At 43.2% G+C, this 18,826-nt stretch overlaps 2 protein-coding genes and 1 pseudogene across 2 annotated transcripts; 2 read left to right on the top strand and 1 right to left on the bottom strand.

Moving 5' to 3' along the window:
- The first annotated feature begins 205 nt into the window (after window positions 1-205).
- On the top strand, window positions 206-8,234 carry LOC4341636 (PX domain-containing protein EREL1). The gene is made up of 10 exons (XM_015788550.2): window positions 206-566; window positions 1,666-1,794; window positions 2,711-2,809; window positions 3,423-3,515; window positions 3,625-3,733; window positions 3,859-4,532; window positions 4,699-4,863; window positions 4,962-5,204; window positions 6,579-6,797; window positions 7,483-8,234. Exons 1-10 carry the CDS (start codon window positions 444-446, stop codon window positions 7,759-7,761), a joined length of 2,133 nt encoding a protein of 710 aa, XP_015644036.1. The 5' UTR covers window positions 206-443; the 3' UTR covers window positions 7,762-8,234.
- Window positions 8,235-11,268: 3,034 nt separating this feature from the next.
- On the top strand, window positions 11,269-14,623 carry LOC4341635 (uncharacterized). Its single transcript, XM_015788444.3, has 5 exons — window positions 11,269-11,696; window positions 12,744-12,900; window positions 13,630-13,856; window positions 13,999-14,172; window positions 14,270-14,623. Exons 1-5 carry the CDS (start codon window positions 11,514-11,516, stop codon window positions 14,354-14,356), a joined length of 828 nt encoding a protein of 275 aa, XP_015643930.1. The 5' UTR covers window positions 11,269-11,513; the 3' UTR covers window positions 14,357-14,623.
- Window positions 14,624-14,712: 89 nt separating this feature from the next.
- On the bottom strand, window positions 14,713-16,419 carry LOC136357044 (uncharacterized; annotated as a pseudogene).
- Window positions 16,420-18,826: the final 2,407 nt, after the last annotated feature.

The raw sequence follows: 18,826 nt of genomic DNA, 5'->3' as shown, positions 1-18,826 counted from the left end.
ACACAGCCTAGTAGTATGTACTGAACCAGTTCGTCACTAAGAAGTGCATACCATTATCTGTCGGCAGCCATGGCCACATCCAACAATTACACTTGTGTGGGCTTGCGAAAAACCCACACAACTCCCCGCCGGCCCACCACCAACTCCACCACCCCACACGGCGGTGGAAAAGCCTAGACCCGGACCGGACCGGACCGACGCCCTCGCTTGGCTGCCACCGCCGCGCGTTGACGGTTAGACGCCACCGCGGGAGGAGAGCCCCTCCCTCCCCGTCCGCGTCCGCGTCCGCCTCATCTCCGCCGCCCTCTTACTCCCCCTCCCCTTCCTCCACTCCGTCCACCTCGGAATCGTCGGCGCGACGCCTCCAAACCCCCGCATCGATTCCTCCCTCCCACCTCACCCCACCCTTCCGCCCGCTCGATCCACCGCCGAAGCGGGCGGCGATGGCGACGCCGTCGTCGTTTTCGTCGGCGAGGAAGAAGGCGCCGAGCCCGCCGAAGCACCGCCACGACGGCACCTCCGGGCTGCCGTTCGGCATGGACTGGAGCCCGCCCCCGAAGAGATGGGTAAGCGCGATCCCCCCCCCCCCTCCCCCCCGCTAATTTCGATCCGGGCTCGATTGATCGGGGGTTCGGTTGGGTTGGCTCCCTGCTTTGATCTGTGAGGGACGTGCGGTTCGGGAGTTGGAGTTGGGAGCTTGCGATCCTGTGGCGTTGCTGCTGCGTGCGTCAGATTCGGCGTTAGTTGCGAGGTGTCGGGGATTTTCTTTCTTTCTTTCTTTCTTTTAATGCTTGTCCTCTCGATCGTAACGATATCGCGAGCTGGATTTGCCCGCGGCTATGTGGTGTGTAATAGTAGTGGAATGTAAGGCTAGGAATTCATGTGTGGGTTGGGATCTGCATTGGGATTTGTTGGTTTGGAGTGCCTGCGTTGCTACTGATTCAGAGTTGTTTTAGAGCTTTCCCCTGGATAGGGTTTTGAATTCCTGTTTCTTTTGCAAGGAGTCGAGTATGGGTTTCAGGTAGGACTACTTCTGCGGGGATGGGTTTAGACAAACCGAGTGCAGTTCAGCTTCATGATATGCGGATTGATTTGGTTGTATATGTGCTGCTTATTTCAAAGACTCTGGTTTTGTCTGAGTCCATCGGACATAAGGGCTTTGGATTTCTATATTAGGCAATTAGGCATGTTCATACTGTTACGCATAAGGCCATAAGTACAATAATTGATTTCGTATACATATTTGAGCAGGCTGATGGTGATTTTATTATTCATCATTGTTCCCATTGTGAAGATTAGCTCTTTTGTTTGACCTGCCTGCCTTGTGCTAGCCTCATTCTTTGCACTTGGTGTGTTTCCCAACATCTTTACCACATTTAACATGAAATGATCCTAGAACGCAAATGAAGATTAACCTACTAGTCCTAGTCAATTCTTTTTCACCGTCAAGTAAATCACATGCCTCGTTAACAAAATTCAGTAATTTTCAAACAACTGGGAAAGTTCCTTGAAGATGTTTCCTTGTATTAAAGAAAATGTACTTCCATGAAGACCACATAACTTCTCAATCTAGGTTTCGCTGGAAAGATGATGCCATATCAATAGGATACCATGAAAAGTTCCATTGCTTGATGCTTCTTACGGCTTATGCTTATTGATCTGCAGGAGGGAAGGAACACCATATGGCCACATAACCCTCAAACCGGATGGAGTTACTGTGTGATGATTCCTTCTTGGATCGCTCAGACACCTGAAGCTAGTGCGACTGCTGACAACTTCTTGAAATCCATAGTTGTGAGTACTGCTTATATTATCATCACGTTATTTTTGTCAGTCAATTTGGATTGACGTACAGATTGGAAATGTTGTGTCTCTGGTATTACCGCTATGCTACAACATAAATGTGCTTGGAGTGGATTACAAGTGAGAAAACCTTGTTAGACCAATAAAAAGGACAAAAGAAGTTCAGCACTTATCAACGAAGAACTGAGCTTCTTTCAAAACTATCTCATATTGGGTAGTGGATGCCAACTTTCTAATGTATTACCTTTTTATTGTTCTTTCATTTTGAGTAAATCGTGTCACTTTCCAATATTCCACCATACTTATCAAACTAGTTTATTAGGCTGCTGGACTCACAAAACTGTACTTTTCTTTAGATCACTAAAGGGTCACTTTTGGTTGTTAGCACACTGTCCTGACTCTTAATGACAACATGGCGTGTTGAGGCATACCCCTGTATGGGGTGCAAATTTTGTTGTGATAACCAATCGCTGACGTGCAGTACACTAGAGGTGATTCTCCCTCTCCGCACAACTGCCTCACTTGTCTCAGTACACAGGGGGTTTGAGTTGGGGGTGAGAGAGAACTATGTAAGGCCAAAACTCATGGGGGACAAGTGCAAATCACAATAGCCATGGCTGAAGTCATTAACTCACGTGCAGCCCATGCCACAATGGTGTATGCCAACATGACATGCCATAGGAAGTATTGTGCTAATGATTCAGGGTGACCTACTGGCAGAAATATACTTTTTGGTGTTTTGGTAACTGTGGTGCATCTTACCTCTCTTTTGGCTCACTAGTTTAGTCGTGATCGACGGGCAAGAGACACTTATGTAATTCTGTTGCATATATCATGCAATTCCTGTTTGTTGTGAACTTTGATACTGTTCTGTTTATGATCTCATTTTAATGCCCATAAAGGACAGTTTTACAGGATACATGTTGGTATACAATCTCCAGAAGGCATCAGCTCTAGCCACGGAGTTCTTCGAAGGTTTAGTGACTTTCTAAAGTTATCTTCTGATGTAAGTTGAGACACCTCTTTGCTATTTTCTTCTTTCACATGCCAAGTGTCTTTAAATTGTACCGACCTTCTTTCCTGAGCTAGAAGCCCACTAACATTTTCAGTTGGAACATACCTTTCAAGAACAACCTCCAGTGATTTTTAAATAAGAATAATCCCCTATCGTATCCTGAGTGGTCTGCCAGATTAATTTATCTGGCATTAAATTTGAAAATGTAATCAAACCTTTGAATTGGACTTACATTTGCTAGTGCATTGAATGCACAATTGCTTGCTTCTCCAGTGACTTCCGTTGCAACTTAGGATTTTTGGTGCATTGCATCACACAGGTAGTCAGACTTCAGATACTTTAAAACATACTGTTATTATAAATCTTGACTTAGTGTATACGGTATGCTTACCTGGGCCAAATTAGTTTTTACAGATTTTTGCATCTTCCGCTGGTGACTTCATAATGAGGACTTCACCTTTTGCAATTTTATGGTTTCTATAATGAATGTGGACATTTTGGAAGTCTCATCTTGGATATGATTCTGAGAAAAAAAGATTATTACTTTCCATTCGACCTCTAATCCAATATCATTTCTTCATTCTAAGATTCTCCCGTACTGCAGCTTAAGCAGGAATTTCCCAGAAAAGGAATCCCCCCTGCTCCACCGAAGCATGCCTTTTCAAGAATAAATTCAAGCAGGGTGCTTCTAGAAGAGGTTAGCCGTTATGTATATTGATTAATTTTTGCTTTGTTCGATGTCAAATACTACATTCAGTTGTGCTTAGCCTTTTTGACCGGTGGTTCTTGAAATGTTTTGTTTGCAGAGAAGGAACGCTTTGGAGGAGTGGATGCAAAAGCTACTTTCTGACATTGAGTTGTCGAGAAGTGCACCTGTTGCTGCTTTTCTTGAGCTGGAAGCTGCTGCACGCTCATGTATGTTCCGCTTGACATATTCTATTGAAGACACTTTTTCCTGATTGTGCATTGATCCATTTATTAACTAAAATTTCTTAACATTTTTAGCAAATGTTTAATTACGCTATTTTTCTGAATGAAAGATTACCAAGATTGGAATCAGCGCCCTTCTGAAGTGGGTTCTTCAGCAAAAAGTAGTGCAGATTCTTCTCCGCGTCCTGATGAACATGGTTCAGGTGTTCTCTCTGAGTCCAGTCAAATGAATTCAGCCTTTGCTCATGGTAACGGTCCGACAGGAGCAACTGGTAATGGTATGCTGGGAGAGTCTATCTTAGATCAGCCCAATGAGCGGGCTAGTAGCATGTCAAATCACAGGAAAAAGAACCATGTCTTTTTGGAACATGGTGTTAGGAATGGTTCCATAGATACTTATAAGGGAGTGGTTTCCGAAGAGGATCACGATTCTAACCCTGGCCATGCCAGGAAGGACTCTGCTGAAAGTATAGGAAGTGATTTGAGTTCTTTGAGGGGCAGTGAATTATCGGTTCCTGGAGTTAGTAGTTCCCTTTGGGATGGTCCTGTGGATCTTCCAAGTGGAATTGATGGACATAGCCAAACAGAACAATTTACAGGTTTAGATATGCAGCTTTTATATGATATGGATGCACAAATCATCCTTCCTGCTGATCAAAGGCCGAAGTTGACTAGACTTTTGATCAGCATGGACAGAAGACAGGTGACAGCAAAAACTGATATGGAGGATCTCATAGCACGACTAAATCAGGAAGTGGCTGTCAAAGAATATCTTGCGACAAAGGTTACGTTTTCTACCTGACATTCATTTGTGATGCCTATGGATTATGCTTAAACACATGATATGCTTTGTTTTATATGTCACGAGTTTAAAATAAATTGATTTGTGTTTTTTTGTTCATACTTTATTGATGTACGTTGTTCTTGTGCTTCTCTGCTATTCTGTGCAGGTCAAAGATTTGGAGGTTGAGTTGGAAGCTACGAAGAAAAAAGACAAAGAGATTCTACATCAGGCTGTTTTGACCGAAAGAGAGAAAATTACCCAACTTCAATGGGATAAGGATGAGCTCTACAGGAAGTACTCTGAAATGGAGTCAAACCTGAAGATTGAACAAGTTGGTTTTCCTCTTTGTCTCCTCTTTGTCATCATGGCTTGGTTTCTTACTATCCATCTTACAAGTATTTTCTTACATTTCTTTCTACTTAATTGCAGAATGAGAAAACTCGTGTGCAGTCAGAGAAAACAACTGCTAGCGGTGAAAAAGAAATGTTACTGGAAGAGCTAGAAACTAAACGAAAAGAAGTTGAGAGTTTGCAGCAACATATTGGAGAATTCGAGGCAAAGTCTAAAGCAGATATAAAAGTTCTTGTTAAAGAGGTGAAATCTCTTCGGAACTCCCAAAAAGAGATGAAGAAAGTGCTGAATCAGTATCATGAGGAGAAGACTGAATTAGAGGTATAAATGTAAATTTAAAGCTTTTCTTTCTCGCAGAACTATGATAGTATCTATAAATTGTGTGAAATTGTTGCTATGGCTGGCCTCTCATTGCTCAAAGCCAGGAGAGCATAACCCTTTACAAGTTGCAAACTAGATTTTGGTTGTAGCTAAGAGAAAGTGGCTTGTCAAAGTCATTAGACAAGTCCCCACAAAAAAAAAAGTCATTAGACAAGAGTAAGCCTTTGAAAGCATGCAAGCCATCTTGAGTGTTTGCTTTTCCACTTCTAACTTATTACCCTGATTTCTGCATCTCCACCACCCATGCAACATGTTGTCCATTTTTGGAATATTATCATGAATTGTTGTACTTGCCTACTTGGTATCTGACAAGATGAGCTTAACAGTCTTCTTTTGATCAACAAACATATGGACCTTTTCCCTTTTTTATTATATAACCAGCACAGCCATCTATTCTTTATGTGATTCCTTTTGTCAAGGCCGGCTGAATAAAGATTTCTATCTACACAAGCTAGATTCAACAGCGATTTCTTTATCTATATATAATCACTCTTGGAGGACAATTGAATTAATTTAATGCTACCTGTTTGTACACCACTTAACTAAAGAAATTGAGAGAGAGAATGAAGGGGTGAGGTGTTCTTTTGTTGTTTTGCTTTGCACACTAATGATATGGTTGATCATAAGACCAAGGATAGTGCGATCTTCTCAGGTCGTGTGGGCTTGTCCTGGCACGGCTAGAGGCTTTGATTAGCTAGGGTTTGGGCAGAAACCTTACCTTTTATAGGGATAACTCAAGACTGCTGCTATACACACCCGTGGGTATTTTTCATGTAAATAGTAGTTTGACCCTCAAGAAGGTCATTACTCTTCCGTTCAGGAATATAAGGTGTATTTTGACTGTCCAATTTTGAAGAGCTTTGACGAACTATTAATCCAATAATATTTAGGTTTTACCATAAGAAAAGGATATTATTGGATTCATGTTTGAAATTACTTTCTTATGACTCTGATTTTGACAGTGTAAAAGTACCTTAAAAAACATCTTTAATTTTCCAGCTAAATCAGATCCTTCCTAAGTCCTAACTGATAGATAGGGTACAAAATAACCAATCCCATGCTTTGAAACTAATAATTATTTAGGCAATAGATATTCTTGGAAGGTATGTAAACCCTTCCCATATTCTGTTCTACAATATGCATTACTGTCCGTGCTTCAAGCATCAACGCTCATAACAGCTGATTTATCAACAACTTTGATCCAATCTATCCCTATTACCATTTTTTGTTTTCTTAAATTCAAGCTTCTGGTAGTTATACTTCTTGCAATCGGCATTCTCTCTAGCTACTAATTGTATTTATTATATATTACAGAGGATTGTTAACAGGGAGAAACAGCGGTCAACACGTGCAAGGTTCTCCCGTGAAAAAATTCTTCACGAATGCAGACTGCTCCGTGAGCGTCTACAGGAATGTACTGCCAAGTTTGTTGCAGATGAGCAAGACACTATGACTATTGATTTATCATCTTTGCCTGATGCTTTAGATCTTGTGACGACATCAGACAATAGAATACGTTTGCTTGTTGCTGAGGTAATGTTTTAAATATCTTTTGATTAGTTATTGTCATTCAAACTCCTTCTAGCTTCTCACGGGAAAGGCACACTTAGAAAGTTGAGCTCAAACTCCGACGGAAACATCAGACACTACCTGACACTAGATTCTTCAAAGGATCTGGAGTCAGATTTGGAACAACTCCTGGCCTAAATTGATTTGTAGTTTCCTCAGCCTCTGCTTATGTTTGAAGTTTGAGCCACCTAGTTGGGCCTTCAAAGCTGCATTCTTGATTCTATTGGAACAAGGTTTAGGTGTTAGTTTTGGTTAGCTCTGGGGAACAGTTTTCATCTTCCCAGCTGAAGAGTGATATCATTTCAGAGTCAGTAAAACTATATTTAACAAAATGAGTAAAATGATCTATATTTTCACAAACTTTTTTTCCTATTTTACAGTCATAGATGCATTTACTTTAGATTACATACTGGCGCCACTATACCTAAAAAAGAAGTCTTGCCAATGACCAATGTAATGGTCATCTTGGTACAGAAGACATTGTTTTCAGTGTTATGTACCTGTCCATTTAGAAATTGATTTTGAATATTCAAAGTTACGCTTCTGTTTTCATGAAGTTCTCACTTCCTTGTGCCCATGAAAGCGGATCTGTTAGTTACATTTACATTCACAATCTGTGTTCTATAATGATCCTCTCTCAATCTCTCAGGCTCAACTTCTGTCACGAGATGATGAACAGGGCTCTTCTGATGATGGTGATAATTCTGATGGTAAATCCTCAGTTACCATGAGCAGTGAAGATGCATATGTTACTGATGAAGAGACAACAAAAATGTTATCTGATCTGCTTATTGACAATGCACAACTGAGGTTGCGCTTGAATTCTCTCATCCGTAATGCTGTAAATACTGCTGTGAAGACGGAGAAAGAAGGTAGTGATGGAACCGTGCCAAAAAAGACGGTGCTTAATTGGTTATTGGACAGATAGAAAAACCAGTATATATTCTTGTGAATTAGCTCTTCTAGTTATGCGGCCTTCTCAAAGTTATATGATGAGTATTGTTATAATGTGGGAGTAACAGGAGTGGAGAAAAAAAAATCAAAATCTTCCTTACATGCAGATCAAGCATGTGGTGGTGTTGTATCTCTTATTTACAAAGATTGATCAAGGATAATATATTTAGGAGGCTTCTGAGCCTGGCCTCCTAGCGGGAGAACGGTAGGGCTCATATGGTTTTGGGGAGGCTTGCAACTGGAGTGGTAGAGAACATGGGTCCCCCTTTTTTGCACCATACTTCAATTTGTAATTGCCGAGCTGATGGATAGCTGCATGGTTGTATCTTTGTACAGATGTTTCAGATGGTGAGTTCCCAGCAGGAAAGCATTGTACACTATAGTTAAACTCTGGATTAATCTTCTTCACCCATAGAGTGCTCAACTGTTAAATCAGTACTTCTTACTCATGCAGTTGCACCTCTTCCAGACTGAAAACTTCTCAAAGTTCTCATGTTGCATACAGCTGGTAATAAGAGCGTAATTTACTCAGGCATGGACACCTGACCCTGCCTGATGTTTAGATCATTACGTGCGTACCTTTATACAGATGGTAGCCGCCACCTGTGTAATATTTTCCATGTCACTTTCAGTCTTTCGTTAGAGTTTTCAAGTCGCTTTCTATTTTACTTTATTAAATGTTCTTGACAAGATTAAAAGGCGTATCCTGAAATTTTTTATCCAGATGTTCTTTTTTAGATAATAGAATCTCTACTATTATAAAAATTAAAAATGTTTTTGCCGGTACTTTGGTACGTCATCCATGTGATCGTTCGCTTTTAGAAATATAGATAAGTATTTGACTCGGATTTTAAGTTCGTTTGTTTTAGGAAATATAAAACTAAGTCGTATAAAAAAATCTTTTAAAAAAACTCACATACTAACTTGAGATAAAAGTTGGACTCCTGACTGCATCTCATGATTTGTTGCAACGCACCGGTATTTTTTTTTCTAGTAAAAGAAAAATACGGATGTACTCCGTAGTATGGGTTTGTTCGGTAGCCCAAATTTTACAGCCGTCTTGCTGCATTGGACAACCAATTCGTTCGGCTGCACACAAACTATTGCTCCCTACACTTGCTAGCTTCAACATCTATAGGTTGTAGCTACTATTGGCTAGCTGCAGCCGCTGGTTGTTTGCGCTGTAGTAGGTCTTCCGAGTTCCGAATAAGAGCATCTCCAACGGTCTCTCTAAATTTGACTCTCTAAATGTCTATTTAGCCAACTCTCCATTTAATTTAGCAAATCAAACTGTATTTTACTCCAACAGCCTCTCTATTCATCCTCTCTATTCTGAGTCTATGATAATTGGGCCCACATGTCAGCTTCGACACCTCCTTCTCCCTCATTTTTCTCCCCTTCTCTCCAAACCCCACTTCCCTCTCCCATCCGCCGCCGCCGCCCCATCCCCATCCCCACCGCCGCTCGGGCTGCGTCGCCATCCGCCGCCGCTGCTCGGGCTCCGCCCGCCGGTGCCGCTCTCTTCGCCGGCGGTGGTGCGGCGACGCGAGGAGGCGGGCGGCCGCGCGCGATGGTGTGGCGATGCGGGGAGGCAGTAGGCAAGACGCCGGCGGCTCGCGACGACGACCTCGATGTCGCTCGGGGTGGAGCTCGGCGGCGGCGGCTCGCGACGACCTCGACGGCGGATCTAGAGGGGGGCAGCAGCGGAGCTCAGGGCGGAGCTCGGCGGTGGCGGTGGCGGTGCTGGCCGCGCGACGACGGGGCGGCGGTGGCCAGCCGTGGCGACGACGGGGCGGCGGGGCTGGCCGCGGCGACGACGGGGAGGCGGGGGCCGGCCGCGCGACGACGGGGCGACGGTGGCCGGCCGCGGCGACGACGAGGTGACGACGCCCTCGTCACATGTGCATGCCGCACTGCTGCATGGAGAGAGAGAGAGGGGGAAACAGGCGTGGGTCCCACATATGGCTAGCCGGTTTTGGCTGGCCAACTTTAGCTAGTCTGGTGGGGAATTTAGACAGCCGGATGGCTTGGAGAGGCATTTGGCTAGTCTGTTGGAGTAGATTTTTTTTGTGTAAGTTAGCCAAATTTTAACTTAGAGAGCCATTTGGCTAGGCTCTTGGAGATGCTCTAAGGCCTATAACTACAAGATCATTCAGAACGATTTGATCTCCATTGTTTGCACTTAAGTTTACCAGTACGTCGTTAGAAATTGAATTTTTAAGTTGCTCAAAGTATATGTATATAAAATTTACACATTATTTTTTCGCTATTAAGCGTTGCTGCTTATCCAAACATTAGCATTGTTTAGATAGGTGTTGTATTCGCTCGGTCTTATCTCTATTCTAGGTTTCGGCAATAAACCTACTAAATATACTTTAATTAAACGTATAGAGAAAACACCTCTAGAACTATGTATTTACGGTTAAAGACTTTTGTCCTACTTGCTAGCGACTCAATTACATTTATAACCTTCCTAGCCACTTTCCTCATTTTCCCCTTTTTCAACATTTCCTCTTCCTCTCCCCTGAGGGTGCGCCACCCTAACCCGATCTTCCCTATCTCCAGCGTCACCTCCATCTCCCTACCCTACGATGCCACTCAAGCTATCCTGTTAACATAGAACCATCTCGAAATTGCTTCGTAGTCATCACGCGACGTGTGATTCGTTAGAATCGCTCTTTGCAGATCTACCTCTCAGTGTCCAAATCCGATCTGTTTATTGGTGTCAAATTTTATTGTCCACTGCAACATGCAGCCTTGACTGGCCGGTGGTGGGGGCGGTTGACATCGTTCGGCCACATCGTCGTCATACCGAGCAATCTTCGCTGACCATACCACCGTTTTTCTCGTGATGTCATATCTTCAGGTTCCACTTACCTATTCTCATCTTCTCTTTTAAGACTATCCTATTGTGCTTGTCTCTTGGACCTCCTAGTCTCTTCCCGAGACAACGTTTTCTCTGTAGGACATGCTGATACCGAGACACCTCATCCCTTTCACCGCGGTATCAAACCCATGTAAAAATAAAAAGCCTATATAGGAGTTATATTGCCGGGGAAACTTTTTTTCTTAAAGAACTACACGAGTTGTGAATGTAATTATTATAGGGTCACATTGCTGGAGATGCGAGTTTTTTTTTTTTTACTTTTAGAACTTTATTACGAGTTGTGAATGTAATTTAGTTCAAGTCACATGGTCTTTTCACCATTGACACGGCACCCACATCGAACCGGAGCGCGTGGAAGATGGGAATCGCCCCTCCGCGGCACGAGTCCACGACGGCAAGAAAAAGCGCCCACCCGGCCCACGCAAAAAAAAAAACAAAAAAGGTAGCACTCCATCTGGGCCCACCTGTCGGCACCGGGCGCGTAGCGCGTTCACGCCTCATCACAGTAGTATCAGTAGAGAGAAAGAAAGAAAAGAAAGAAAAAAAAAAAGGAAAAAAGCCGACGTAATCAATGGGGGACAGCGCGATCGGTCCAAGTTACCGTCGTTAAACGATCGCGAGCTCCGCCTCCGCCTCCGCCTCCGCGATCCGCCTCCGCCTCGAGCCCAAACCCACCCACCAACCCAACCCAATCCCATCGAGAGGAGGGGACGCGGCGGCGGCGGCGGATCGGCGGCGGGGGAAGGAAGGGGATGGGCGGCGGAGGCGGGGAGTAGGACGGCGTCGGCGGCGAGCGGCAGCGCGAGGAGGACGAGGAGGAGGAGGAGGCGAGGGGCACCATGTCTGCGGTAGTCTGTGGCAAGAGGTCCTCCGCCATCTTCGCCGACGACCTCCTCCCGCCGTCCCCTCCCTCTCCTCACTCCCACCACCATCCGGCCAAGAGGTCCTGCCGCTCCCCTCACCGCCGCCGGGAGGCCCACCTCCACCACCTCTCCTCCTTGTTCCCGGGCATGGATCCCCAGGTCCGTCCTTTTCTTTTCTCCTCTTGTCGAATTTTGAAGGAGGATGTGGTAGATGGATACTGGTATCATTTTTTGAGGCGGAAACTGAGCAGTTTGTTATTGGGATCCCGTGTTTGGGGGAGGTGAGGTGAGGTGGGTGCGTGCATGTTGAGGTGTGGCGACGATGATTCATGGGTAAATTTTCCTGGTCTGCGTGTGATCACCGGTGACTAATTTGGGCGGGCTAAGATGAGGAAAAAAAATGCGTGTTCTTTATGGCTTAGATTTGTGATCCCATTTGGTCTTCACGGGTTGTTTTGTGGGGGTCGAACTTGTTGTTCTGGTGTATGGATTGCTGCAAGCTGGATCCTTTTCATCAGAAAGTGGGCATTTTCACTTCCTTTGTGGAGGTGTAAGGACGAAGGGCATGCCAATCAGAATTAGGGCTCTTGTGGCGTTTTGGTTGGATGATCTTGTGACGCTTGTGCTGCCCTGCGGTCTGGGGAGGAAAAAGGAGCGAACTTGGAGGCTTTGGGAGATGCTTTTTGCATTGGTGTTTTCTTTGATAGCATTGAATCTACTGCTTTCCTGTATGTGTTTGTTTACCACCCTTTACCTATGGATTTAGTGTTCAGATCCTTTTAGATAAGGAAAACATACCAGTTCCACCTATAGGTATCATCAAATCAATTGATGGCACAATTTATACATGCTTATCATTTCCAGTACTGGATGATGGGCACCACTATGCCGATGACTATGAGTACACCTTAGAGATTACATCTCTACATGTAATGTTTCTTGGAGTTTTGCAAAGCTACACTCTCTCATTCGAGAAAGTTGTGGTTTCCTGCCTGCAGAGACTAGGCAAGGTTGATGAGCACTGAACAGCTGTGTTTATATTCTTCTACACTATATCAAATGATTGTTGCATGGGCAAATTCATGCGTGTATCCTTTGTTAGTTCTGCGTAATGTTTATCCTTTGTAGTAATGCCAGGTATTTGTGCACAGTATTATCTCTATGCCATATAACTAACTGATCATGGTTTCTGAAAATTCATTTTAGTTGCTCGAAGGAGCTCTTGATGCTTCTGGAGATGATTTGGATTCAGCAATAAAGAGTTTAAACAATCTGCGCTTGGAGTCTACAGAGGCTATCTTATCAGCTACTGGTTGCAAATCTGAAAATGGGCTCCCCACAGCAGTTTATCCGTCTGTTGAAGGTTCAGCTTTTAACCAAAAGCTTTTTATTTCTAGGATCTGTGCATATAATTCTCATGCACTAGTACTTCTTGCTTTTGTCACACTTAAATTTTAGACACCGCAGTACCAATCTATCATAATGATCCATGTGGGTCATGATATACTCTTTCAAATTGTCTATCAATATTATTCAGAGATCTCTAGCCTTGCTGGTTTCTTTGATGTCTGTTCTTATGTTTATATTCTGCAACAGTTTCTTTGATGTCTGTCTTATGTTTATATTCTGCAACGTAATGCGCTGTTCAATTAAAGACACTGCACACGATTCAGTCAATTATGTTATATGGAGTGTGCATGATTAACTAGACATAAATTCTGATGACTGCATCCACATATCTTCTATCTTCCATTCTTTTGTATTCACCATATTTAGAATAGTTGTGTATTCCTTCTCAGTGTGTCCCCAAGCTGTCAAGTTCTCGCGTTGCATTTTCTGGCTATATACTACCCAAGTTCTTTGTATTTTTTCTACCAAAATACTGCCAGGCTTTGTCCAGCAATGTTAAACTATATTATTAAAAGAATAAAATATTTACAGAACGATTACAAGGAAAGAGAAAGGAAAACCCAAGCCAATTCTAAACTATCGTTTCCTCTCACAACACATGAATCGGTTGCATCTCACTCCCTTGTGCAAATGTAGCATACTGTATATATGACAACAGCAACTATTTTGCATATCTTGGCAGGTATTGTTAATAATGGTGGTGTGAGTACAGCTAATGAACACCCAGCTGCTGCAGATAGTTGCCAGACAGGTAATAATGGTTCTGAATGGGTTGAGCTATTTGTCAGAGAGATGACAAATGCATCTGACATGGGCGATGCGCGTGCTCGCGCCTCAAGAGCTTTAGAAGTTTTGGAGAAGTCAATCGTGGAGCGTACAGGAGCTGATGCAGCACAAAACTTGCAAAAGGTACACGTGTGTCTATCTTCTCTAGGGTGTAAAAAACATCGTAGTGTTTGGTCAGCAATTCGGCATGTAGAAAACATGCATCAATGCATGATTTAGGAGTAACAATAACATTGAATACTTTCATATTTTTCTTTCTGTACAGGAAAATATGATGCTTAAGGAGCAATTGACCGTCGTGCTGCGAGAGAACGCTGTCCTCAAGCGAGCGGTCGCCATTCAACATGAGCGCCAAAAGGAGTTCGACGAGAGGAGCCAGGAGGTTCAGAGTTTGAAGCAACTTGTTGTGCAGTACCAGGAGCAACTGAGGACCCTAGAGGTGGCAACCACAATCCTATCTCCTTTTGCAAGTTTCTTTCTTTTTCTGCCTAACATACATACTGATGAAGAATCTACTGGGGTAAAAAATGCTGCAGATAAACAACTATGCGCTGACGATGCATCTGAAGCAGGCTCAGCAGAACAACTCCATCCCCGGGCACTTCAATCCTGACGTCTTCTAACTTTTGCCGCAAGACGGTCTGTCCAGAATAATAATCTCTGAAGATGTCATGTGTTGTTGGTGGGAAATGAATAATAATCTCTGAAGATGTCATGTGTTGTGTTGTTGGTGGGAAATTGCCTACTGCCTCTGCGATAGGAGATCAAAATTGTCGTGTTATTACACCGTTGAATTTACCATCAAACTTGTTTAGACTAAATCACCAGGGGGGAGAGCTTCCCCACCTGAATTTTGTCATTGCATAGAGGATGAAAAGTTCATTACAACATATTTAGAGTTTGTAGTGGGGAGGAGAAAATTTCTTTCCAAACGGAGACTACATGTCGGTCTTCAATCTTAAGATTCTCTGCCCAGAGAGCTGCCTCGCGGATGCAACGTTGCAGGCAGGATCCAATCGAGGGGGTTTATTTCTTGAAAATGACATCATGACGATGATTCCAGATCGCCCACATACAGAGCAGATAAAATACTCCCTCCATTCCAAATTGATCTACATATAGTTTTTTTTGAGGTTATTTCTAAATGATCTACATATTTATGTTCATTCATTAAGTCTATTCGTTATTTGTGCATTGGAGTAAATGGACATTGATGTATGCATCTATGCACACAAATATTTATAACCCATATGCAATATCTTGATTTGCTATTGGCTAGAAAATAGTGGGGATGGTGCATGCATTGAGTTTGTTGCTAGAGTAAATATAGTATGAGAGAGTTATTAGTTTTTCTTGGTCTTGATGTACCTATGAAATATATGTAGATTAATTTAGAATATAGGGATTACTTGATAGTGAAGCGCTGGCACTGTGTGAGCTGGTTTCAGTTGGTGGAGGAGCTGCACATCTTGAATTTGCGGTTGTACTCTAATCTTCCCCCTGTGCAAAATCGACGTTTGCACTATCTTTTTCTTCAGCAGGTTTCCTTTTGTGGAAAGGCGATCCCCAAGCGAACATCTTTACTTTCAACGGCGCTCTGCACTGCTAGATTAAACCCCAGTTTGGTGACGATATGCCAGGGGATAACCTTGCATCATAGTATATTTTCTTCGTCGTTAGCTTGCCCAATTTTCCACTTCGTCGAATGTCCGGCTCATCTCGCAGGGAGAAGTTCGATCTGTAGCAAAACTTGCAGACACTGCATTTCCGCTCTAGCTGTTTTCAGATAGTCTTGGAACAAAATCTTCTGTTATTCCTCGTTGAAAGGCATCTTTGACCGAAACTTGACGACTAGTTGCATGGGTGTAAAGGGGCCCGAATTAAATCGCTAAAGTCTCGTTGGTTATCCATCGATCATGCAAGAAGGAAGTTCGCAACCCATCTCCAACGTCGACTTCAGTTAGGGCTTGTAGATCAGGCAGCAGTTTCTACATTGAGGTCCAGTGAGGCCCAAGTCGAAAAGATGTTAGAAGCGGAGTATCTCAGGCCCTATTTGGGGGAGCTTGTCCCAGCTGCAGCTTTTCCCAAAAGCTGCCCCAAACAGTCCACAGCTTCTGAGAATCTGTAGTTACATATTCTGAAAAATGAACTAAGAAGCCAGAAGCTGGAGAGCTGGGTTTCAGAGCTTTTCCAGATTCTTAGAAGTTGGCTACCAAACAGCTGCTTCTCAGAATCTAAAGCTCCCCAAACAGGCCCTGAGTGTTCTTTCCAGATCCATTTTGTCCATGAGATCTTTGAGTTGTACATAGGGATGAAAACGGAGCGGATAGTTTCCGTCCGCTCCGGATAAAAATGAATATGGATACCTTTCGGATCGGATACGGATACCTTTCGGATCGTATTTATAAATTATACTACATTTTATATAAAATGAGCTAATTATATATGTTGATATTTGTTTCTATTAGAAGTTGAATTGGTTTTCGTGTTCCGAGAAAAATTTGTTTCCGTATTCGTGTCCGATCATATTCGGTTCTTATTCGTATTCGAGATAGTCCGTATTCGTTTCCGTATCCGGCAAAAAAATATGAAAACGAATATAGTATGAGCATTATCCGTCCGTATCCGCTCCGTTTTCATCCCTAGTTGTACATACTGAATAGGCGTTTAAGAAGGAGCGCTTCATTCTGAATTTTTAGGTTTTTGATTTCGAGCCCTCCCTGTGCCTTTGGCTTGCATACTGAATCCTAGGCAACCAGGCATTGTGCTCCCGAGCAGACATCGTCTCCAGTCTAGAGAAAAGCCCATCTTCGTTTGTCAATTTCCTCTATGGTTTCTGGGGGTAATCTGAATGCAGACATCGCGTAGACTGGGAGACTGCTAAGAATCGCGTTTATCAGTACTAGATGTTCTGCCTGCGACAAAAGAGAGGCTTCCCATCCAGATAAGAAACCATCTAACTTGGAAACCAGAGGTTGCAGGTCAGCTGAAGATAGCTTATGGACATAAAGAGGAAGCCCGAGATAGGCTATCGACAGTTTTTCCAGTTTGCACTGTAGCAGTCCTGACAAGATCAACTCCTTGTTCTGATCGACATTCAGGGTAATCACTGTGCTTTTAACCCAGTGGCATTAGAGAACTTTAGAAGGGTATCCTTAAGGCCTTGTTTAGTTTGCGAAAAGAAAATTTCTGGGTGTCACATCGGATGTTTGACCGGATGTCGGAAGAGGTTTTCGGGCACGAATAAAAAAACTAATTTCATAACTCGCCTGGAAACCGTGGGACGAATCTTTTGAGCCTAATTAATCCGTCATTAGCACACGTGGGTTACTGTAGCACTTATGACTAATCATGGAATAATTAGACTCAAAAGATTCGTCTCACGATTTCCATCATAGCCGTGCAATTAGTTATTTTATCTATATTTAATGCTCCATGCATGTTTTCAAAGATTCGATGTGATGTTTTTAGAAAATTTTTGGGAACTAAACAAGGCCTAAGTGCTGTCAGCAAAACGGAAAGAGCAAACTCTGAAATCGCTCACACTCGCTCACTCTGAAAATTGCCGGACAACGATAGTAACCTCAAGAAGTTCGGGAAACGTCAAGAACTGAAGAACAAAGTAGAATTTTTGTGCAGCGCAACCTCTGCTGCTTTTCTGTTTTCACTCTATATTCTCCTCCACCAAAACGGAGTTTGTTACATGCACAACTGAACGGAACGAGCAACCCGGATCGGCTACTGACCGCGCCATCCCACGATCTGAAACCAGGTCATTCGGCAGCTAAACAAAACTGACAACATGCAGAAGGAAATAGCTATTCTACCGACCGGCCAAAACAACCTTCAGCCAGCCACTACGTTCATGCAAAACAGAAATATAAAATGCTCAAGATTACAAAATATCCAACAATTTCTCCCCCTAATCTTGACGCATCACACTGGAGACAAACCCAGCTTTCCCCTCAGCTCCAGAAATCGGACCTTGCCAAGAGGCTTTGTCAGTATGTCTGCAAGTTGTTCTGCTGAACTTGTGTACTCCACTTCGACCTCCTTTCTTTCAACCCTCTCACGGATGAAATGATATCTTGTATCAATGTGTTTGCTTCTATCATGAAGTACAGGATTCTTGCAGAGATTGATTGCAGATTTGTTGTCAACTTTTAACATGGCACAACAGGGCTTCTTCATTTGCAGTTCTCCCAGCAAACGTGCTAACCAAATCCCCTGACAGGCAGCAGTTGTAGCAGCAATATACTCAGCTTCACAAGATGATAATGCAACTATTTTTTGCTTCTGAGACTGCCATGTGATTAAGTTTTCTCCCAGCTTAAACAACACCCCTGTTGTACTCTTTCTATCATCCACATCCCCAGCCATATCACTATCACTATAGCCAACTAGCCGAGGAAATTTCTCTTCTCCCTTTCTGAACTTGAGACCAATATTCAGACTTCCTGCCACATAGCGCAAAATATGTTTCATGGCAGCCCAATGTTCAGCACCTGGATTCTCCATGTATCTACTAACATATCCAACAGAGTAGGATAGATCAGGCCTTGTATTAACCAAATACCTCAGGCTTCCTATAATGCTTCTAAACTGTGTTGCATCAATGCAATCTTCTACTCCTTTTTTCAGCTTCAGTCTAGCATCCATAGGAACCTGACAAGGATTGCAACCTTGCATCCCAGCCTTCTCTAAAATTCTTCCTGCATACCCAGCTTGGGACATTGTAATGCCTTCTTCAGTCTGTTTAACCTCCATTCCCAGGTAATAGGACAGTAATCCAAGATCACTCATACTAAACATACTTCTCATCTGCTCCTTGAATTTTGCTATTTCTGTCCCCAAAGCTCCTGTAATGATAAGATCATCAACATATACCCCCACCATGAGTCTGGCATTACCTTCCCCTCTAGTGTACACTGCATTCTCTGTTGCACTTCTTACAAAATCCAGATTTGCAAGTGTAGAATCCAGCTTTGCATACCAAGCTCTTGGCGCCTGCTTTAAACCATATAGGGCCTTTTTTAACTTCAGTACTTTGTTCTCCTTGTGCTCAACAACAAAACCAGGTGGTTGGACTACAT

The sequence above is a fragment of the Oryza sativa genome, chromosome 6, assembly GCF_034140825.1.
Source record: "Oryza sativa Japonica Group chromosome 6, ASM3414082v1".
Lineage (NCBI taxonomy): Eukaryota > Viridiplantae > Streptophyta > Magnoliopsida > Poales > Poaceae > Oryza > Oryza sativa.
This window is presented reverse-complemented; position numbering and strand designations above follow the sequence as displayed.

Bases quoted from the DNA above. Each gene is read 5' to 3' on its own strand.
- LOC4341636 (XM_015788550.2), top strand. From the start codon at position 444: ATGGCGACGCCGTCGTCGTTTTCGTCGGCGAGGAAGAAGGCGCCGAGC. The intron at 4,533-4,698 runs GTTACGTTTTCT...TATTCTGTGCAG, and splicing joins AAGAATATCTTGCGACAAAG to GTCAAAGATTTGGAGGTTGA. The intron at 4,864-4,961 runs GTTGGTTTTCCT...ACTTAATTGCAG, and splicing joins CAAACCTGAAGATTGAACAA to AATGAGAAAACTCGTGTGCA.
- LOC4341635 (XM_015788444.3), top strand. From the start codon at position 11,514: ATGTCTGCGGTAGTCTGTGGCAAGAGGTCCTCCGCCATCTTCGCCGAC. The intron at 12,901-13,629 runs GTTCAGCTTTTA...ATATCTTGGCAG, and splicing joins AGTTTATCCGTCTGTTGAAG to GTATTGTTAATAATGGTGGT. The intron at 13,857-13,998 runs GTACACGTGTGT...CTTTCTGTACAG, and splicing joins CAGCACAAAACTTGCAAAAG to GAAAATATGATGCTTAAGGA.